The following is a 24,248-nucleotide window of genomic DNA, read 5'->3' on the forward strand; positions in this document are numbered from 1 at the left end:
GGTCTATTGAATCCCGGACTATTTCATCCCTTCCTAAACTGAAGCGTTGCAGGTGGTTACGTGCCCCACCAGAGAATTTGTAGGCTTTGGATGTCCAGAAATCTCAAGCCTATTGTGTTTTGAGATCAGCTGAGGTTTCATCCATAACAGATAACCAGAAAGAAACCCATTTTGAATCTGAAGATGACTGAAATAGTGCCTTCTTATTTTAAAATGTAGTTTTAAATCATTACATCGACTTACAAGTATGGTCCAGGTATTTCAGGGCTTTAGTTTAATCTAGTGTAGTCTAACTTAAAATTAAACAAAACAAGAAAGTTTAACTTAGATTTATTTACTGGAATATTATGGCAACTTTGCTGTCACCTGTTGATTTTCAGTAAATTGAGAAACTGTTTTCAATGGGTACTTTGCTGCTTTTTCAGACTCAGCCTCAGAAGGTGTGACTGACAAACCAATTTTAGATTGTTGTGCCTGTGGAACTGCCAAGTACAGGCTCACTTTTTATGGAAACTGGTCAGAAAAAACACATCCCAAAGATTTTCCACGTGAGTATCACTCTTTTACTATTGTTGTACCATATAGGGACTGAGTAGAGGGCTGGAGCTTGTTTTATGACACAACATTACTTAAAGCTCAGCAGTGTGAATTATGACGTATATGGAATACTGGTAATGTTCAGCATTGAAAATCCATGGATCTTTCTGTGAATGTTATGCATTACAAAGAAATTCTGTTGATTTGCCTGACATTTTGAACTGAGATGTGTATGAGATCACATTTTCAATTTCTTTGTGGTGAGAAAGGTTGCTTTTTTGTTGTTGTTGTTGAAAGAATGGTTTATAATTTACAGCTAGGAAACAAAACTTTAAGAAAAAGACCACAAAGGATGGGCAACACACTTTGTAATTGTTGTAAAATCAAAATCTATCTAGCCAGTATGTTTTCCTTCAAAGTCTTTTGAAAGACTCCAGTCAGTTGCAAAGCCTTGAATCTTGCTGCCTGAGAACATTAATTAGGTACATAGACCTTAGAATATTCTGTTGTCTTTGTTTGTTGAATACACTGATAAAATACATATTCTGAGCTTTGCCTGTCTGGTTTTTTTAAAGTTTCTGAACTACAACATCAGTATTGTTGCAATAACCCAAGTAACTGTAAAAACCTAGTTATAAAAACGCGTGTTATGCATTTGTTCTTTCCTTCTTTACTCCACAGTCTGTGGCAATAAAGTCCAGGAAGTGATTTCATAATGTGAGTCACATTTACTGGTCTTTAAACTTCGTTATGTGGCTGATGTTTATTATATAGACTTTATATGTTGGGGTTTTTTATTATTACTGTTGTCACAGTGTCAGCATATCATCTAACTCAAATGTAGTTTGTATGTCAATCAGCTCATAGTTTTAAGAGCATAAGAAATATTGCTTATGTTGAGTCTCTTATACATTTTAAGTTGAATGTGGCAATGTTCAAATATTATTTGTCAGCATAATACATGGGAGATAAAATAAACAAACCCAATTGCAGGAAGGCTCTTTTAGGCGATTGGATGATTTATATATCTGCTGAGGGTGACACTTTGTATGCATTATTTGTATGGATTCAGCTGATGGTTAGAAATAGGGCATGACAAAATAATTGAAAACTATGAAATTACTGTGACTTAATGATGTAGTATTGGGGATAAATGTCCTTTTCTTTCAAATCCATGTCAGTGAACATGAAGAGTATGTGTGCATGTTCTGTAGTTGCTGTAGTTCACCACAATAGTAGACTCTATAGACTGCTACCTCTCCCCAGTTACAAAGTGGTGAATTATATTGATTTTTTAATTAAAAAAAACTTGAAAAGTGAAAAGATAACCACATAATTACTACTAGCAGCAAGATTATGCCCAGTAATAACAGCTGATAAGATTTTACATTGAAATTTCTGAAAGTTGAGAAAAAGATCTCATCCAGGTATAGTGATGTTAAAAATGAAAACTAGTCATTAACATTACTCTTTAAAATGTTGCACTTGTGCAGTAATTATGTTAAAATAAAATGTTGTTCATGAGGGACTGTGGTAAATCACTAATTATTTGCCAAACCATCACATAAAAAATTCTTCTGTGTTCTTATACCATTAGCATGGGTGAAGTAGAAATATCATAGAACTTACATTTTACATCTTTTTTTCTCACTTATTTTTTGATTTGCTTTAAAAAATCTTAAATAATATGTACTCTTGCTTAGCTTTTACCCAAAAACTGCTTTTGCCAAAGTGTTTTCTTTTGCTATTACATACAAATGCTTCTGGAAGTTATAGTGCAAACCTTTTAATTCTGGGAAACTATTTTGAGCTTTTCACAGATTCTGTGAATTAGGAATAATTTTATATTTACTATACCAATGCAATTAAAATACCTCTGTTCTGTTAAATTTACGTGTATTGTCTGTTTAGGAGTTACCACACGTGCCTGCTCTCTGTAAAGCATTGCTTTACAGCAAAAACCCCGGAGCACAATCTTGTTCCGAGTGTGCCAGCCATAGAGTGAATGGAGACAGGTGTACCACAGCTGTAGAAAGGGTTCAAAAACTAATTATTAAAACAATTTTGCTTTCGTGGATCTCAGACTAACTTAAAAAAAAAATTAACTGACTTGCAAGCTAGGTTTAAAATAAGTATGTTTTTCAGGTAATTTTTGCAAGTTATCACAACTCCTGATTATAGGATTACTGAAAGTTGAGTATTTAATTTGTTACTAAATCTGGCTCAAGGGGAACTATTAAATTTCCTATCACATTTTGCCAGTCAGAAAGATTTGTATTGACCTGTGCCATGTGGCTTAAAAGCATTTTTTCTCTCTGGGTATCACCTTTATATGATAACAGAAATATATATGTCCTCCATCATGATTTGATATGGCACATCTATGAAACATGTCAGAAGATACAGTCTCGTGTTCTGATGACACCTTGGTCTTTATGCAAAAACATACATATGAGAAACTACTCGTACAAAAAGGAATAGAAATAACACCACTGGAAAGCTGTCAGTAGTCTGTTTGCTGTCTTAAGAAATGGATAGTGACATTGGACTGGTGATGCAAAATAGCCCTGGCCTTGTACTGCTCAGATTATTTCATGCAGGGAAGTTTCTTTGAGGTTTAGAGGAAAAGGCTTAAGAATTATTGAGTTGTCTCTTCATTCTCATAAGAAATGGGAGGTTCAAGGTGAGGAGTGAAACATGCAAGCGCTGCACAGTTTTTATAAAAAGTTTGGAGTAGATGTGGTGTACTTTGAACATCTCCTTTGGGCAAGTAGGTTGGCCAGATACTTTCTCCACAGAGCCAGTATCTTCAGGGAGAGCTGTTCGGTGGAAGGGACTGGGGTCTGGTTGGAAAGGCATCAGATGTTCTTGTGCTGTTCAGGACAGGGAGGGAGAGAAGCTCTGCAGCACAGGGAACAATTCATTATCATTTTACCAAAGGCAGTGTGGTTCTTGTCTGTAGTGATACGTTTTTCTTTTGTAGGGACTTTGTGGAATGTTCTCTTTCAGTAACTTTAAGTGTCACTGTGTTTTTAGGGAAAGCTGCTGCCTATGACTTGAGATAGTGAGACCCGTGTGCTAGGGAAAAAGAATGGGCAAAACTGGTGGTCTCATCACTGCAGCTGGATGACAGCATCTCTCTGTGGTTTGACAAGGTGCCAGTGTATATTTAAGGAACAATTACTAGATCTTAGATCAAGAAGCCATTTACTGACCCTGTAGTCTGTTCAGCTATTACCTAGTGGGGAGGGGAGGTTTAGTTTTGTTTTTTCTCCATTTGGGGCTCAATTACTCATTAGTTTTAATAGATTCTGAAAACATAAAGCCTACTACAATTCAGATCTCAGTAAGTGTATTTTGGTCCAAGTGTAGCACTAAGGAAACTATGGAGGCTCTGTTTGCTGTGTTGCTAGGTCACTTCCCTCATCTATTTATTCTGCTCACTACATTTTTCTAGCTTTTTTCCCCCACCATTGTGTTCATTTTCTTATTTCTAATCTATTTTCTATTCTCCTGTGCTTAGGTTTCTGCATCTGACTTTATCTATTCAGTCTCTACACTGTCTCTTTCAATTCCATTGTCCAGCCTTTCACTTCTTAAATTTGCATTCCTTTTATTTACTTCATTATTCATTTTTCATTCATTTATTCGTTTTCAGGTGTTTTTAATGCTACTCTCTACCTTTTGCATCGCAAAGACAAAGTTAAATATTGTCTCACTCCATCGTCTCCTTCATCTCCTATAGTCTTTGCACTGTTGCCAGACTTCTGCTTATGTGAGCAGTTAATTTTCTCGTCCTTTTTCTTTAAGCCCATATCTTTGCTGAGTGTCATTTGATACTTAAATGAATTCATTTTTATTTCCAGTACTGTGGGACTTGTGTGACTACTTATTTCTGCTTGATTCTCTTTTCAATTCCATCATTTTTTCTTCTTCTCTAACATTTTTTTCTTTAAACTTTTGCATATTTTTCTTTGTCTATACAACAAGAGGAGAAACCAGAACAGGAAATTTTGTGCCTAGCTCTACAACTTGTACCCTGTAAGAAATTTGAGCAAGCAAATTCAGTGAATATAGAAGTGCCAAAATTCACTTCTTCACTCCCTAAATTAAAGGGTACCTCTACTAATTTTTGGGGTGAGGATGGGGGAAGGAAACAATGTACATTTGTAATTTAAGTATGCAGAAGCAGAAAAAACAGCTATATCAGTGCGAATAAGAGCAGTTCTTTACTGTATTTCAAAAATGTCCTGGAGGAAGTGCTGGATGCCATTTGCCCACAGAAAGCAAATGCTTCAGCACTGTTTCAGCGGGAAGCTGCTGGAGGAGGTTTCTGTCCTTTATAGCCCTGTGTCTGATTATGTTTTTGAACAAAGCTATAAATGAAAATCTGTAACATTTGATGATAGTGTAATCACGCTTCTATCTACCTACCTTTTGCTGGTAATTTGTTGTCACCACTCAAACTAGTGGTGACAAAAACCAAAAAATCCTAGTGGTGTGTTAGAAGCCAGTGTCTCTCAGTAAGAAAACAACTTGCTGTTAAATCTTTGAGTGACTGCTGAAGTCTCCCCTTGCAGTTTTCAGCCTCAAAAATATTTTACATAGAAGTCTAAAATTAAGGAATTCTTGAACTTGCTGAAGAAGTGAAGTCTTCGGTGAAGAAAAGTGTACTAAGTCTATCTGTTTGGAGGGGCTGCTTGATTAGGTGGAGTACAGTCTTTTTCACCATTTCTGTCTGTGTTGTTATATCCAATAATTACTGACACTTTATGCTATATTTCCATAGTTCACTGGCTGGTTTATTACCCTAAAGATACAGTGTATTGATGTAGTGAGAACTGACAGTGTGCAACACATGCAAAAGCTTGGTACTGGTGAAGAACTGGGTGCTTCAAACCTCTCACTTCAATAAAAAAAAAACAGGAATTTTGCTTTAAGACTGTCTTGATGGTTGATTTTTTTTTTTTATTTTTTTCCCCTCCCCCGAAAGGACGCACGAACCACTGGTCTGCGATCATTGGTAGTTCTCACTCGAAGAACTACATCCTTTGGGAGTATGGAGGATATGCTAGTGAAGGTGTCAAACAAGTCGCAGAGTTGGGGTCCCCAGTAAAGATGGAAGAAGAAATTCGACAGCAAGTAGGTGTAATTTAGTGCATACTTTAAAAAATGAATACTACCTTGGCCTGTGAATGATTTGTCATTGACAATGTCTGTGAATGTCATTATGCTGGCTAAATTTCAGTTCAGCAGTTTAGGAGGTCTGTCTGTCTTTTTAGACTCATTCTTGCTGTGGCAAAAGTTTTTATCTGTGAAAGGACAAGTAAGTTGCAGTATTCTGAATTTAGAAAATCTGAGTCATGCAACACATAAATCAGAGGTAGAAAAGTAAAATTCATCTTTCTGGTTTAATCATGAAGATGTTTAGAGTTTGTTCAAGGAATACCTTGAAGACGGCAAGCGGTATGCATTATTCCTTTTTGAAGTGGTGATTTTTAGTTTATTGTAGTTTGTTTTGGGTTTTTTTCTGGTAAGCACCTTAATTGCAGTTTTCTGAAGATTCATTCAGGTCAGAAATGCTCTTACAGGAGAGTGAGGTGATTTTTGTTGCTTTATACAACTGGACTAATACAATTTGATGAATTAGAATTATGGTTTAAGGGTAAAATAGCCTTTACAGTATATCCTCTTAGAGGGGATTGATTCAGCCAAACAGAAATCGATCTTTCAAACAGTTTATAGATTATTTTCATTTTGTTACATCAAGTAACAAGCAACCAAATAAAATATACCAGTACACAGTGATGGTGATTATTATTAGGAGGACTACCTCCATGAAATTTAAGGACTTGGCTGGAAACTGAGCTCAGTTATAAAACTGAAAGAATGTAAATATTATTATATATAATATTTATACGTGGTTTTATGTAGACGTGTGTGGGTAAGTGCATATATGATATATAGTTAGGATTGTTCCACATGGGAGAGAAGGCAGAAATTGCCCCTAACAGCTTATCAGCTTGTGCAGGCGCGACAGCAGAAGGGGAACAGCATTCAGTAAGAACAGTTAAAGGCAGAAAAGTTAGATCTGGTTTACTGAAGCTTCTGGCTGCCTAAGCTTTCCTGGCTTTCCCCCCAAATTAACAAAGTGATACAAGTGAGCAGGATGCCTAGTTGGAGGCAGGATAATGAGGGACTCTTGCAGCACGGACATGCTGAAAGGGAGAGCAAAATGGGAGCCAAAGGGCTTGTTTGTGCATTTCATGTGTCTGCTTTGCCATTCCAACCTTTAGTGTGCTGTGAGAGGTGTGACTTGATGTTTTATTGATATGCAATATTTTTAATGTGTTCCTGGGACACTTTCTGCTTCTGCCGAATGTACTGAGAATTAAAGATTTCAAAACAGCTAGAATTTTATAGAGGTATTTGTATTTCAGTCATTCAATGCCCATTCTTTTTATAAGGTACAAATTTTAACCAAAAAATCAAATTAAATATTGTAAAAATGGAAAATAGTACTTTACACTTCAGTAATGAACAAAAATGTATATAGAAGTAATGAATATATATCATTAAGATGCATTTTGCAGAAAATCTAGCATGCATTGCCTCTTGATGAATCCGATCTTGCTTTGCATGTTATACTTACATATAAACTGTTGTCTTTCCTTATTAATCATTATTTATGTATCACAACCATGCTTTCCTTAATAATCTGTTTTTCAGATAAGATAATTTATTCCTTAATTTTGAACACATGTACGAAACCCTATGTACCTATAATAATTTTTGGTACATTTGTGTGTGTGGATCTTTCGTGCATTTGATATTTCTGAAGAAGTAGTCAGGAAAACTAAAAGAAGTATTTAAGATTATATTATTGAATAATAATTTTCACTTTCGGTAGCTGCTGTGTGTTAAAGAAACAGTATTTTGAGGTGTCTTATCTAAGTCAGATTATACACAGAGTTATAGACAGAGATACAAAAAAGATTCAATTATATTTATATAGACTATGCAGAACAGCCTCAGACTGTTTTGCCAGCAAGGAAACTTGTATAGCAAAAGGCTTTACATACTAAAATTAATTTGCTGTTTTGTGATGTTTAAGTGTATATAATCACAGTACAAGAACAGCTGGTGTGTTTGACAAGGGACTCCCAAACCCAAGAAAAATAAAATAAGAACAACTTTTTGTTGCGACGGAGGGAAGACACAGTCACTCAATATGAGTGATCAGCAGACTTCCCTACGTCACAACAACTCATAATTTAATATATGAAAGTGATATGCAAGAAATATGAAAGGGAAAACCAATTTGAATGTGAGGGGAGATGTGATGATGGGTACGTTACTCTCTTTATCCGATAATAAACTTTGGAGTACCCGGAAATAGAAACTAGGCCTTCATCCTAGTTAACTTGGCTTTGCGTCTTTACAGGGAAGTGGCTGGATTTTATCCTAGCAATACTATATAAACCCAGGTGGATTAAAATTATAGCAGAGTATTCCATATAACACATGTAATTTATCATTTTCATTACTTGGGAAGTCAAGATTTTCTTATGGTAGGTCCACATGAAGTAAAGATGATGAGCTTCATTGGTATCTTTGCATTAAAAGAGATAATTTTTTTTCAGTGTCTTCATAAATAGTTTACAAATAAGGGCTTTGTGCATCTGAATTGTGACTATACAAAGATTAGATCTGCTCCAGAAGCAGCAGGGGTATGGGGAGAGTATGGGATGAAGCACAAGCAGAACTGCAGTTGTGAAAGTTCGTACCAAGCCTTGGTGGAAGAGGCTGTGAATTTGACGGCAATATGGAAACGAATGAAAATCATGAGTCTTTCTGCTTTCCAAAGCCTGGGTTCTTTGTCATTGTGTGCCACGTATTTTCAAAAGGACATGTATTTATATGCTGGGTTCAGATCAGAAGTGATTGTGACTTTTGAAGTACATAAAATAGCTAACTGGCTACAATTTCAGGGGCTGCTGAAATCACACAAGATACCAATGAATGCAGCAGTTAATTTCAGCATCAGGCCTGTCTGATTGCGTCACGCCTGCAAACTCCCCTGATACTCCGCCTCCATCTAATCCAAGCAATGAGCTAGTGTTATAACTGTGTATTACCTAGGACAATGCAGCATAGCAGCAAACACTATAACTTATTTATCAAGTTTATTTGATTTATTTGATGTTTTTAAGATGCACTAATGTTTTTGAGAGATACTGAGGTAAAGTTCTACAACCAAGGCAGCAGAGCTAGTAATGCCAGGAGCTAATTTGCCAACGTTTCATTCAGGTACTTTTTTTTTTTTTTTTTAATTGCACTTTCTCCCTTGCAATATCCCTGCCTGCCTTGAAATTTGGTAGCATTGTTTCCTTCCCCACGCTTCCCAATCTGCCTCAGGTAGATCTGTGCCTTTTCCGTTTCTTACTCTACCTTTATTTCCCCTACCTGTTGTCCTCCCAGCCTTCTCTTGTGGGGTGGTGGGAGGATGCAGTTGATTAAAATCACTCTCCCTAGCTGCTTTTGAGGTTTTTGAAAACACAGGAAAGGTAATTCCTGTGCTTAATAGCTGGTGCGTGGACCCAGACCTCTGTGGCAGTGTGGGGCTGGGGCCGTGGCCCTTGCCAGCAGTGTGCTCACCGTGGGTAACGCACTTCTCACAGGGCCAGACTTGGATTCTGAAATCTGAGGCGTGTCCACTGTGATTTGTAGGCAGTTTCTTAGGTGGATACCTAGGCACACATTTGTGTGACCAGCATCTGTGTCATTGACGTTATCTAAAGTTCTATTAAGAAAAAAATCTATCTAATGATTTTTAGGAATTATTACTACAAATTTCTCATGCTTGTATGAAACAAAGAAAAGGAGGCTTTCCTTAAACAGAGCTTTTTTAGAAGTGCCCTAACAATTATGTATTAACTAAAGATTCTCAAGCATGAACATTTCTGCTGCCCATTTGACAGACTGCTGAATCATCATCAGCTTTTCTTCTTGACTGAGCACCTTCGAATGCTCTGATTTGTGTTGTTACTGTAAAGAGCCTCCGTGATATTTTTGCGTGGATGGTCCTGGGTACTGTAAATGTGCTTTGTAGTTTGTTTATTTGGAAGAACTTAAAGGAACTAATCAGCCTTTTTGTTAAACTTTTCCTGGCAGCCTGGAAAGAAAGCCACAGCACATAAGTGTTTTACTAAAACAATCTGTCAAGTGGCTGATGTGTACAATAGGATAATTCATGCGTTGCACATCAGGGGTTATAAATGAACGAACAAAGAATGGAAAAGGAATTATGTGAGCAAAAGAATGCTCACTGACCTCACATATCTCTGAATATATTCACACTCCCACTTTGTTTTAGGAAAGTCTGATTTCTGCAGAACCTGTTACTTGATAAACTGCTTGGACAGAAACAAATACAGAATTTGAAAGGGGGTTTCTGCATCCCTATTATGACTGCTCCATTTAAACGAACAAACAAACAAGATGGTTAAGACATGAATCAAAAAGGATGAAGTGTAATGTTAAATGTCATATTGATGTCATAATGTCATAAATTGTCAATATTTTTGTCTCGGCAGATGAAACAAGATTAAAATAAAGACATAGTCATTCTTCTTCAATTTAAATGTCTTGCACCTTAAGAGAACTCATTTTGGTTTACCTAATTATTTTAGGATAAATACTAAGTAATTTTGTCACTGTTTTTTTAAAACCAAGATAAGTAATATTCTTTGCCTTGCCACTGTCTCCAAGAAATTCAGTTTGTAGTCTGCTTGTTCCCTGTGGACATGTAGATGACGTTCTTAGAGGTTTGGTTTCATGCTCTCTGAAATGTCAGTAAGTGGGATGACTTTTTTCTGTTGTTTTCAGTGGCCTCAGATTAGAGCTGACTATCTAGACCTTTCAGAAGAGCAAGTTCTGCTTTCCAGTAAAACGCTTGTACATTTTTTGACACATGGTAATTAAGTTAGGTGTATTAATTAAAGGTGAAACCAGAAATATCTGATAGTTTCTACAGAGTGAAATATGTAATTGTTATGACTCTATCCAAACACATTCACATGTAAAAAAAAAAAGAAACAAAAAACAAAGGGGGGGGATTAAAAATTAAAGTAATTTCATTGTTGGATTGATCCTGATTTTTTTTTTTTTTCTGAGAAATGTAATTTCAGTTAAATAGTTACCATTTTATTACCTGTTTTGTAGTGCAGCACTATGTTCTTCTGTAGAAAAATAGGGTCATTAGATTTTTCTGACTGAAGCTGTAGACTGCATTACAAAGAGGAATCTGCAGTATATCGATTAGTTTTTGTTACAGTGCTAGGGAAATTATTATTGTGTTTGTGGAAACAGGCTCAAAATTTTGCTTTTTGAATTATCTGTTACTGTGTACTTATAGAAGTACAGAACTCTGAACACTTGCATTTCAGAGGCCGTGATACTCCTAACAATGTTTGAGAATAAGGCTACTTGGCACTTGAAAGCTGTGATTGCTCTGAAGTAGTTTGTGCTTATTTAAAGTAGCTAAGAAATTGGTGAAAACACGATGGCTTGGCCTTTGTTGCAGGGGGAGATTAAAACATATACAGGATCTTAGATTGTTTTGCCACGTATTACTATTGATATTTCTGCTAATGTTGCTCATGGGAACTAGGAGGAGTTGGCCAACCTTTGCTTAACCAAACCTTCAGTGACTGGCATCAGCGTTCCCACAGATCTCCTTCCTCCTCAGTCCCCAGGATCTGAGTTCCCATCCAGTTTTCAGAAGCAACAGCATCTCTCTTGGAAAAGACAGGAACGCTTCGGAAATATTAGTGTGGCTGTAAAGCGTAATATGGGCAGCACAGTCACTATTCTAACAAATAGTCTATTAGCTTTTTAGGTTTCTGTGCAAAGCCTATAGAAATTTTCAGTAGGTTTTGGATGCGGTCTAACAGTGAAACAGTAAACCACTGTCCCAGCATGCTTTCCACTTCAGTTACAGCAGTTACAGCCTGACTGCATGTTTTTAATGTGGTATTTAATCTAATTCTGGACAGACCAAGCTGCTTGTTTGTAAATTCATATTTAAACTTTTGTTGGCTGCTTAGACTCTGTTGTTCTGTGCCTACACCTCTACTGTGAATTATGGTACTTTTTATGCCTTTTGAAAATATTAAGTCGTAGATTTTCTGTCCTTTCCTTTTGGAAGGTATACCTTAGATAATAATTTAAACTCTCTAGCATTTTGGTAATTAGGAGGTTTGAAATGCCTGTTTACTGTACTAGATTTCATAAAGTATTTCTGGCAGCAAGAAGGTTTTGTTGATTTATGTCATAAAGGGGGGCTTTATCTACCAGTAAATAACTCGTACAACAGAGTTCAGGACAATTCTTCTAGGATGGCTTCCATCTTTTAATAAACTTCTGTTGTAAACTGTAATTAGGATGATTCACAGTTTGTGTTGCTTTCTTTAAAAACCTAACAAACCCTGTTAATCCCAATTACATTCTTTTTTAGTACTTGATGATAATAAAGATATGCTTCTTTAATAAGAAAAAAAGCTGATTGTGAATGCTATGCCAGTTTGCTCTTTGCAGCCATATGATTAATTGCTGTGAGCATGATACCAATGTAGGCCAAAATACAACAGTCATTTTGAAAAGACATGTTTAAAAGGTGACTTTTTTCCTGACAACAACTGAAAAAAAAATATATAAAAAAACATTTAATTTTCTTTTATATCTTACTAGTGACTTATAAGACAGATACTTAGAGGCCACTTCTTTTTAAAAGGAAAGCTAGAAAAAGAAAAACAACTTTTTTCTGACATAACAGTAAATAAATTGTGTTTCTATGACTCTTTATTCTTTTGAAGAAAGTGGGGAAGACCCCAGATTTGAATTTCTTCCCTCTTAAGTTTTATTCTGTAGGTTTATATAAACAAGACAGTCACTGTACATTCCCATCAGTAAGCTAGTAGTAACTAGTTTCAATAGTTACTGTAGTCTCTAACTGAAGTTACATTGCAAAAGTTTTAACTTATTGTGCAACTGTTAAGCAATCATGTTTTAGCTTTAAAAAAATTACTAAATTTTAAAAAAATTACTACATATTTTGAATATTCATTCTGAGATACCAAAAAGAAAAGAATCATTCAGCTATGGAGGTAAAAAAGATAAAATAATGATTTTTAGTAAAAGCTTCATTTCCATTTCAGTCATGAAAACTATTGTTTTGTTGGTTCTAACGGTCCCCATAAGTACTGGAAAATACATATAATTTGGGCTAATCCTGAACAGAACGAAGTACCTTCCATGAGTCTAAAGCCATTGAAGTTAATCACCCTTTTACAAGATTAATCTCTGACAATTAAATATTAAATGGTGTATTATTTCATGGGCCCAAACTTGAAAGTTTCAACACACTTTAATAGTTCATGCAGTCAGCCAATAAGCACAAATTTTCTGGTTCATTTTTATCTGAGTACTCTGAAAAACATCATTGTGCTGTGGATAAGCTCTTACTCAGAGCACAATGCTTACGCCAGAGTTACTCGAAGTGTGGAAGATTGTGGGAGCTGGCAGATACTGGACATATTTTGTGCAAAATGTCCATTTTATGACTGTGGTAATCTCCCTGGATTAGAACACCAGGCAAAATAGTGTTTTGAAATTTTATTTAGCCTTAGGTCAAAACTTCAGCAAGATAGTGGCTTGGTTAACAGGGTTTTGTCAAATGGCTTTTTACCAGGTTTCATAACAAGACCAGAAAATGCTGTAATATTACTGGAAACTCACTCTGATGGTAGGGCTGTAAATCTTAGGGAAACGTTCTGGTTACCATTGCTCATTTGTATTTCTGGTACATCTTTCATCCAGCAGTATTGGTGATGTGCAGCGCTAGGCCAGGTGCCTTATTGTCACAGAGAAATGAAGGTCCTTTCTGCTGTTAAAAGATCTGTGAAAATCAGAGCGAGAATTTTTGCACTCATGATCTACAAACTGTTAAACCACTGTAGTTTTGTTCCATGGTGAGTGGGTATTCCCCTTGCAAAAACAGCCTTTGTGACTTGACGTGACTGGTCGTGCCACCAGGAAGAGGGCAGGTGTGTGCACTGCTGCAGTTTCAAAAATTCTGTCTCAGTATGCAAGGGTGTGTGTTGCATTACAGGACATGTCTTCATCTACTTAGAATCAGAAAATGCTTTTGGCAATTGTTCTGCACTGAACAAACTCCTGTTAGGATATAATTTTCTTACGAACTAACCTCACATCGATTGGTGGCATGCTGCACATAGGTGTACCGTGCAAATGGAGCATCAAAAGGACTTCTCTCTCCCTCCCTGTGCTGACACCTGGCCTGTGCTCTGTCTGCGGACCCATTTCCTGCCTGCTCAGAAGTGTGGAATTTCCTTCCAGTTAAAGTGGCCTCCAGTCCAACATTTCCATTCTAAAAGACAAATAATTTTAATAAGCGATATTCTGTCAATGTCAGGGACACTGGTGCCCTCCTCAGCACTCCCAGAGGTCAGTGGAGGCAGAAGTTACTGATAATATCCTGTTTTCCCTCATTGCTTGTCAGCTGAGGACTGCTGATTGCTCTGGTAATAAACAAGTAGAGGTGATATTTAAAAATAAAAAATTATTTCTTTGCTTTTAACAGCAGTTACTATTTGATAATAAATAAGGCAGCTTAATTTTTAAAATCCAGGTTGTGAGCTGTCATCTTGCTTAATGAATTCCAGAGGTTTCACACCTCTAACTTGTATGGGAGTCTTTGAAATTTTTCCCGCTGAATAATTAGTTATTGATATGAAACAATTTGCATAACCAAACAGTGATTTTAGGATTTAACAGTTAGTTCAACAGTTTGTTTCCCTTTCATTTACCTCAATTTGCCTTGCTGCTTATTTTCTTGCAGTTATCAGAGAACTCTATTTCTAATATAAAACAGGATGAAATACAATCTTTCAGTAAAATCCAGTACTCTTAAGATGAATAAAAAAAATCTTCAAACAGGGTAGAATCCTTTTTGAAGCAGACCCATTCAAGAAAAACAATTAAGTTTAACTCGGACTGTTTTTTTCTTTTGAATTTTGATGCTAAACGTTGCAGAAATGGAGCCAACAAAAGTTCTTACCCTTTTTAAATGTCTGTAATAGCTGACAGGCCCATCAAAGCTTATAAAGATTTTCTCTGTCTCTGATAACTGCCTGGATTGCAGTAAACCGGTGCTAGAGGAGGGAGGTCGTTGCCTCTGCTTCTGGTAGCTTCATTTCATTTGGACAGTATGCAATAATTTTAGCTCTTCAGTACACAGACATAAAAGTCACTAGGAAATGGCATCTGTTCAAGACAGTATGATTGGATTCCTAGACATTATTTGCTAATTTTAAAGTCTTTTAAAATATCTTGCCTTTTCATTTCCTGCAGTTAGATTTTATCATGCTGTTCAGCTGTCACAAAAGTATTACTGTCCTGTAGCAGATTCATCCATTGGAAAGACGTGATGAAATTACTTTCAAATTATTTTCTTTCAGTCTACCACTGTAGTGTTTTTAAAACACGAGCGTTTCAGGCCCACTGATTCTTCTTGTGCTGCTAATGCTGAGGGACAAACTCCACCTGGTAGAATTTCAGCACTCCTGATGCCAGACGTGAGTTGGAGAAATCAGTCTTATTACTTGCAGCTACTCTGGCCTGGAATGGCAGCGCTAGATCCAAACAGGACACAACAAATGCATTTGAGGAGCGACTCTAAGGCACTCAGGAACTCTTACAGCAACCCAAGGAGAATGTTAAGTAAGACAAACTGTAGAAGAGCTAACACCAATTGTTTGATGGCATGTCGAGCAGATGCTTAGGCTCCTCCTTCTCTGGGAGTTGTTGCCTAAACTCCTGTTGACTTTAGCCAAGTCTGTTATTTAAGAGTCAGAGTATTTAAGGGTCTAAATACTTTCATCTGCAGTGGCTTAACTTGTGATTAAAATGCAGTGGCTGCGTAGCCACTGACATTCAGCTGCCTATTATGGAGGTGCTGCAAATGCTAAAGAAGTGCCTGAACCCTCATTAGCAGCATTTGTCAGGAACCACAGGATCTTCCCCTGTTTTCTCTCTTGTTGCATTGCAAATATCGTTCAAAGGAACAGCATGATATAACAGCTGAAGCTGAAGAGTCCTACTAACTCATTTGACTTGCAGATGCTTAATTATTCAGATAAATCTTCTACTTACACAAAAATTAAGGAAAAACCCACATTGCCATCGTTCTGTCATTAGCTTTTTAGGGTTTTATTTGTTTCTTTAGGAGTCTCAGTTCAGAACTGTTACTGGGATTATATCAAATGGTTATTTCCACCTAAATTCCAGTGGAACTCTGAAAAATACCAATTAGAAATATCACACATATTTCCAAAACCAAACATGGATGCAAATATATGAATGTTACTTGGCCTGTATCACTTCCTAAGGCAGCTCCTCTCAGTTATCTAGATCACAGATACTGATTTAAAAAGCTATTTATTGCATTTACTGTGCAATTAATAGGCATTTTCAGATTTTATGTTACATATGTATTAGTATGTAACGAATCAACTGGTCCATGACACTGAATAGGGAGGATGTTCATCAGCCTTTATTCCAACTTTTAGCTTTGTTTTCTTAGATTGCTTTTCCAGTCTGAATCTGAGTCTGATGTGTTGTGTTTATGTCAGTCAAAAACAGAAGCAGCACTATTTATGTTTAGCTCTGTGTGTGTGTGTGTGTGTATGAAGGTTAATGCTAGTCTTGACTAGTCTTTAGATTGGGAAAGAATGCCATGCTTGCAGATTGTACGTTTCTTTGAAGTTCATCAGTCAAACATTGGCATAAAATAACATATGAATTAATTTAGGAACTGTAATGTATGCTGTGATCTGGAACAGATTCAAGAGTTAACACAGGGCTTTGATGAAAATACCTGCGTGTGTGTGTTTGTTTTAAATGACAGAAAATACTGTCATTAATTGCTGGTTACAAACTTTCTAGACTCCTTTTTAAAAAGGAGTTGTTGGATTCTCTGTCAATCAGCTCTCTTCTTTAAACGTGGCTCAACTCATTATATTCTTGTTTCAGTCAGTGATTTCTTCAAATAAAACACTATTACTTATATTGTGAGCCTTACTCTGAGAATATTATGTGGAAAAAAGCTATACAGAAGTTACTGGAAAGGAGACAATCAAGAGTAGGGTGGAATATTTATTACCTGCTTTGATATGGACTAATACTTGTTTATAGTATTGTAGCAAATGATATAAAATGTATGGCTTAAAAGTAGGAATGTTGATAACTAAAAATATTTAATAGAAAATTTGTTTTCAAATAATAATCTGTAAATTTACAAATTCCTGTACCATTTTCTATATGAAAACATGTAAGTCAATGCTTTGCCAAGCTAAACATCAAGTACCTCAAATGATTATTTTCTACTTTATGAGTGAAGAGAATCCAGCGCTGCATCTGGAGTTGTTTGAGGTGCTTAAATACCACGTACCTTCCCTATGCAGCAAGTCATCTAATTTGAGCAAGTCAGTTAATTCCTCTTTATCATATTTTGTTTTATACAATACTAGTCAATCTTGGGAAAGGAAAGAAAAAAATAGCTAAATGACTGAATAAATTATAGTATTTACAGAAATGGAATGCTACTTAAAATTATTATCTATGCTATATTCTCTATAAACTGGTAATACTAATTTAGATGTTGAGGATACAATGATTTTTTGCTTTTCTCCCCTTCTTTTATAACTGGCTTTTTGAAAACTTCCTATATTTTTAATGCAGTCTATATTTTTAAACTATCTTATTTAAGAATAAATATCAACATAGAAAACAGAACTCTTTAAAATAGCTTCTGTTTTTAAATTCTATTGAAGTATGAAAAAGAGAGTTTATTAAGCATTTTTTATTATGAACTGAGTACGCTTGTATTACATAGTTCATGAAGTTATTTTGATATGCAAACCAGATAAAATATTGATATTAATTGCAGGTTTGGGGATTGGTTATTGAATATCTGACAGACAGATGTACTTATAACCAAGCAAGGATTAAATAAGCGTGAGTGCATTTGTGCCTCATGATATTTTAAATTGAATGGTGTGAGATGGAATTTATTGCTCCTATTTGGATACTGATTCCCAAATTAGTTGACGGTGGTGTGACAGTGGAAGAGGGTGGTGATCTCTTGAACACTATCATTTTCAGCATACATAAATTAGAAGTGCAACTCTTCCTTTCAAATACACACTTGTTAAGCTATTAAGTGTACCTAGGTTTTTTGCAGTTTGAGAGAGGAATCTTTGTGTGAGGGTAAGGGGAATGAAGAGAGGGGAAATGAACAGTCTTTGGGTTTGCCCACAGAGGAAGAAGTTATAACATTGTTAATTTCATCTCTAATGAATGTAATCTTCATTTGGCTTTATAGTCATGGAGGCCGGGGTCTACAAAATGATGGTTTATTATTTATGTTAAAGTTGCTAAGAGAAGCTGTAGTTTGGGGCTGTGCAGGAGGTAAAGGACAAACCCTTATAGTTCTAACATGAACAATGTACATTCTAGTAAAATTTTGTAAATCTATCTAATCACAAACAAACCTAACACAATACCGATTAATATCTAGGGACTGTTTTCAGGGGTTTTTTTCTTCTTCCTTACTTTCATACTCTAAAATATCAAAATGCAGCATTTGTTTTTAGTGTTCTTCCAAAACAATTAGGTCAGTTCAGATACTTGGCTGAATCATCACTGTTATTCCATCCTCACAGCCTCCGTTTCTCACAACAGTCATTCCTCTTGCAGCTCAGAATGGGCCTCTAAAAGCAGCTTTCCATAACTGCGTGTAGTGCGTTCTGCTGAAAACATCACTGTGACTCTTGTGCTTTTATCATAAAACCCAAAGGAATAAAAAGATCTTTGTCTTCATTAGTTTTAAAGCAATATATACGAAGGGGAATGTGTGTGTGTACAAAAATGTGTATAATACACAGACGTATATGGTCATATATATAGTTTAATGTTTAGACATGATAAGGCTGTTGATAATAATTTTCTTATCTATTGTAAACAACATCAAAAGTCTGTAGCTAGCCATACGTATGTAACAAGATCTATCCACTGTCTAAAATCTGTTTGAGCATCTCTGGCTTTTCATCTTGTGTCATTTTATCAAGGAGCTGAAGTTGTCATTGACTAATATACAGCCACAAATAGTAACGTTCTGCTTCCTTAAAACACAAGATGCATGCGTGTCCCTAATCTTTAGCTTAAGAAAGGCATCCAGAAGTTCTTAAAAATAATTTGCAACCAAGGTCTGTTGCTATGTTTTCATTTCTCCTTGACTTATAAAAGCTACAATACTGCAAATACTTTAAATCTCTTGCTTATTTAAACTATATGACAAGGCTTTGTGCTGTGATACTCATGAAACAGCTTGTGTTGATGGCAAATTGAAAATGCATCATTTCTTTTTAAGCATAGGATTTTGAATCCCACACAGAAACCTTCTTAGAAATGTATTAAAGAAGCTTTTGTTTTTATTTTGCAAATGAAAATGCATTTTTTCTACATCCCATATCAATTCACTTTAATAATCAACCCCTAAAATTAAGGTTTAAAGATCTGCTGTGTCATTAAGTCAAATAAAAAATGTTTTGCTTGAGTTATATAGGCAAAGAAATACCCACAGTAAACACCTATACATAACATGTAACAGCTATCAGTAAATTATCTGTCAACTGCCACTTTGGATATGTGCAATTCTGCTGTGCTTTTTATCCCTCCCCCTCTTCTGTGCTTTTCACGTGCATTTAAGAGGAAGGAGGAAGAGAGACTCTGGGAAGAGCAGACAGCCTTCATCACTCTTACTACACAATTGTTAAATGTTAGAATATCATCTAGTAGTATTTATTTAAGAATCTTTAATTGATTTAATTTACATCACTTGCAATGTGTGGACTCGATGGATGTAGGACTCTGTTTCACTGCATCAGTATCTAATGTGCATTTGCCAGTCTGTTGTCACTGCCAGCCCTGTATTCTTACCTGGGTTTTAGATACAGAGCTTCAGCAATGGGGTTACCCCAAAGCTGTGTATGATGTTCAGAATAGTTTTGAACAGACACAAGAAATGCAATGAGTTCAGAAAACCCCAAACCTGAGTTTTTTTAAGTGTCCTTTTGAACTGGGCATTTTACAGAACACTGTCTGGTTTTGTATGTGTGGACATGAGTGTCTGTAAGCAAATATACTCAGTTCGTGCTGAATCTTACGTCAGTTCAGCAATGTTAAGAATGTGAAAGGCAGGTTACTCCTTGATTATTCATATAATATCCATGATAGCCATGTTTGTTAATTCAGTCAGAAGCCTGCCTGTGTTGAAGTCACTGCATCTTTGCACACTGGGGACTCCTCTGCCTGGTGCAACTTTTGAATGTGAGGGATGGTTTGAGTTCAACAGACAAAAGTTATGCTGCATTAACTGCCCAGGTGGAAACTGTTGCTCTGGAGAGGTGGCTTTCTTGTATTTTAGCTTAGTAGTGTTTCAACACACTGAAAGACAGCAAACAAAGGAAGGGACCACAGTAAATATGATCCTAGTGCAGAGTAACAGTCCGCATAGTTGATCTGTTCTACAGTAGCTCATTGGGGCTTTTGTAGGCAAATCCAAAGTTACAAGGGCAGATCTATGAGAAGGTAAGAATAGAGTGCCCTGTTCTGAGAGTTACTGAGTGGAGATATCTTTCCTTGAAATCACTGTGTATCAATGTATCAATGCTCATTAGATTCAATTGAAAGGCTCTGCAGAACTGTTGTGGGAGCTGAGTCCATCCCTCACATCTTTACCCAAGCCAGGGTACTTGGTTGCAGTCCCAGTGATTTCACTAGAAAGATTCTGTAAACTTTCTTCTTGGAGTTAGTGGGTGGGTTTGGGGCATACAGATTTTTCGGGGCATGTCATCTTGTGTCACTTCACCAGCCAGAGATCTAAATCAAAATTATTTAAAAAATAAAAAACTTTCTTAAGTCTAATTCAGATCTGCATTTCAGAGTAAAATTCCAGGGGAAACAAGGGCCCACTTTTATATGGGATAGGTAGTGTGTTTGTAGTTAAGCCAGAGCAGAGTTTGTTTATATGTCTGTCTTTACTTCTATCGTTCCTTTGGCCAAGAATTACCATATATTTTATTTGTGGAATCGTGGTTATACTTTTGCAATACCTTCAGGAGAAATGCCACTCAGTCTTAGCACTTCTGCAACAATCTTATAGAAAGCAGATGGAAAAATTCATTTTCACTGAAAAAAACAAGGAGAAAGCCTACTGTGTTCCATAGATACACAGTTGTTTTAAATGTTCCCCTTTTCAAAAGTTAATTACGTGATTGCTGCATTACTTAAGAGCTGAGAAGAACATATCTATAATGAGCAGAATCTGCATAGATTTTTAATGCATCTTTTTTAGCTCTCCCTGTGGCTAGGAGTGCTTATTGAGATCTTCATTTACAATAGATTACTGCTATTTTTTCAAAGTACTTTCCCACTCTCCATAATTGATGTATTAGTATATCCCCTAAGCATATTTTCTTTTTCGTCTTTACTACATTAAGTTTAAACAGAATGGTCATTAGATCATAAAGAAATAAAATATTCACTTTGGTACTTACTGCAAAAAAGCTGCTATTATCTGTCAAACATAAAGATTAACTTTGCCTTCAGGTACATTTTTAATGGCCTTTTAAATATAGCCCTGAACCACTGTAAGACACTGTAATAGATGAAGAACTTTCTTCATCAGGGGGAAGTATATCTTAATTAGGTGTCAGCACCAGAATTTTTTGCTCAGCTCGTGCTCTTAGCTGTGAAAGATTTTTATCCATGGCTATCTGAATACATGATACAGTTGCAACACAGGTTAAAATGAGGCAGACAATTTGTACTTTATTACTTGCTATAGACTTTTAAATAGGTTTTAATTAAAATGTTAAAGATCATAGTCTACGTATATTTGTTGTTCAAATAACAGTGGGGAATATGAGTTGGTAAAGATAGGAAATAATCCAATTTTAAGTATGTAAGCAAAAATTGCATTTGTAAAGAGGTGTTCAGTCATGAAACAAACCCAACATTTTTTTCTTAGACATTTAGGCTTGCAGACTGGTGTGTGTTTCCTCTGTTGGCTATAGTCCCATGTTACTTTTCTTCACTGCTCTTTTCTTCTAAGGGAGAAAAAGAGAATGTTTCAATTGGTGACGGTAGTTTTCAATGGGCATCAGGGAACCCAGAGGACGCTTCTATTTTATGATTGAGTAGTAACAGATTTAAAGTACATAAAATATTTCCAGCTGCATAACTGCAGAGCTGTTCTTGCCAGTAATGGTCATGTTCACTATCCACCAAACTAGATAAACTTTGCAGAAGAAATACAGTATTAATGACTGATTAATTTTACCAGGAGCAATTGCAGTCAGGTTAGTCTCTTGGTTATTAATGCTGTCATGGCTCCACAGTCACAGTATTCCCAGACAGCCAGAGCAGTATCAATATTCAGTCATTTTGATTGTTACTGGCAGAGAGATCTCTCCATCAGTACTTTGTTCTGGGCCATTTTTCTGACTGCCCTAATATTACTGAAATCATGTAAGATTTGGCTGTCATTCAGAATTGTAATTAAAAGCTTTGTGATATTCTAGCTTATGTTTATTTTATTAGTTTTTTTAATTATGTTGTTAATTTCTGTGATGCTTAAGGGCTTCCAAGTGAAGAGCCCTTTTACCAAGAAGTCTGGTGTGCTATAATGGCATTCTATGCTTTTTTAATTTATTTTTGTTTGTTTGTGGGCCATATTGGGCATAGTGACCATGAAATGAGAGGTCTTGATTCTTGGAGAAGTAAGGAGGAGGGTTAGCAGACCTTGGACATCTGGAAGGCATACTTTAGCCTGTTTAGGAGACTGGTTGACAGAGTCCCTTGGGAGGCAGTCCTGAAGGGCTGGACATTCTTCAGGAAGGAAGTACTAAAGGCACAGAAGCAGGCTGTCCCCATGTGCTGAAAGCTAAACTGGTGGGGAAGAAGACTGGTCTGGCTGAACAGAGAGCTTTGACTGGAACTCAGGAAAAGAAGAAGAGTTTATGACCTTTGAAAGAAGGGGCAGGCAACTTGGAAAGACTGCAGGGATGTCGTGAGGTTATGCAGGGAGAAAATTAGAAAGGCCAAAGCCCAACTAGAACTTGTGGGTAATGCCGTAAAAGACTGGTGAGGCCACATCTCAAATTCTGTGTTCAGTTTTGGGCTCCTCACTCCAAGAGGGATGTAGAGGTGCTGGAGCGTGTCCAGAGAAGGGCAGTGAAACTGATGAAGGGTCTGGAGCACAAGTCTTACGAGGAGCAGCTGTGGGAACCGGGCTTGTTCAGCCTGGAGAAAAGTAGGCTTGGGGGGGACCTCATTGGCTCTCTACAACTTCCTGAAAGACAGCTGTAGCGAGGTGGAGGTCAGACTCTTCTCCCAAGTAACAAGCCGTAGGACAAGAGGAAATGGCCTCAAGTTGCACCAGGGGAGGTTTAGATTTGATACTAGGAAAAATATCTTCACTGAATGGATTGGCAAGCACTGGAACAGGCTGCCCAGGGAAGTGCTTGAGTCACCATCCCTGTAAGTATCTAAAAGACGTGTAGATGTGGCACTTTAGGGACATGGTTGATGGTGGACTTGGCAGTGCGAGGTCGAACTCACTGATCTCAAAGGTTATTTCCAACCTAAACAACTCTATGATTCTATTTACAGGAAGCAGCAAAATTATATGGCATTTCATCTATTTTAAAAGAACTAGTTTTTAGTAAAGAGGTTTTTGGAAAGAGTAAAGAAAAAAAGTAATTTTTGTTTTATAAACTGAAACGATAAATAGGATAGTTTATTTTAATACCAGCTATCTGTTTGGGTAGTTGGATTAAGGCTTTCAATTTTTAAGTCATAAAATTAGCTTTTAAGGTAACAGTCCCCTGGCATCAAAGCCACCACTTTCTTTTAGTAGTGCTTTAGTTCTGTCAGCTGCAGATACCTTCCTGTGTGCTCCTGAATGTCCAGGGCTGGGTCACCTGCCTGTACTAGCCCTTCAGTTCAGGTGCTCATCTGATTTCACTGCTGCTGCCTTCTCTCATTCTGGGAAGGAGGGTGCTCTTTCCGACTTCATGCAGTGTTTTGACTCATCTCTCTGAAGTTTGGTGTGCCTTGTCACTTGATTGGGAACACAGCTCCTGTGATGCTTATAGGAAATGTTATTTCTTTTTATCAGTTTTCCTTGGGTGAAAACATTCTTACTGACACGTCCCTCATTATGTAAAGCAGGTAATTAGCTGATTACTTGTGCTCCACTTAGCAGCATGATTGGATATGTGTCAGTCTCAGCAATGTTGTAGAATAATCTTCAGAAGAGGGCAGTTTACTCAGAAGATGCTCCTCCAGTGTCACCTTCAGTGTCCTGGAAGCCTGTCTTCCCACTCTCTGCTGGACTCCCTGAGTGGGTCCCACCATCAGTGACTGGCTCTTCTCGTTATGGCATTGGACAATAACATCTGCTGGAGCTAAGGCTCTTGTCGTGCCCCTGCCTCCCCTCTACCAAAGTGGAGCTCCACTGAAAGCAAGGGCTGGAATTAAGTTAACAATAAATAATGAAGATAATT

General features: G+C 36.7%; 1 protein-coding gene across 1 annotated transcript in view; it reads left to right on the forward strand.

Moving 5' to 3' along the window:
* The window catches only part of SPON1 (spondin 1), a 199,899-nt gene that overhangs the window by 63,522 nt on the left and 112,129 nt on the right, over positions 1-24,248 (forward strand). Inside the window, exons 5-6 of the mRNA XM_080405852.1 lie at positions 426-548; positions 5,531-5,679. Coding sequence (XP_080261978.1) covers positions 426-548; positions 5,531-5,679 — 272 coding nt within the window. The remainder of the gene's footprint in view (positions 1-425; positions 549-5,530; positions 5,680-24,248) is intronic.

The sequence above is a fragment of the Falco punctatus genome, assembly GCF_963210335.1.
Source record: "Falco punctatus genome assembly, chromosome: 10".
NCBI lineage: Eukaryota > Metazoa > Chordata > Aves > Falconiformes > Falconidae > Falco > Falco punctatus.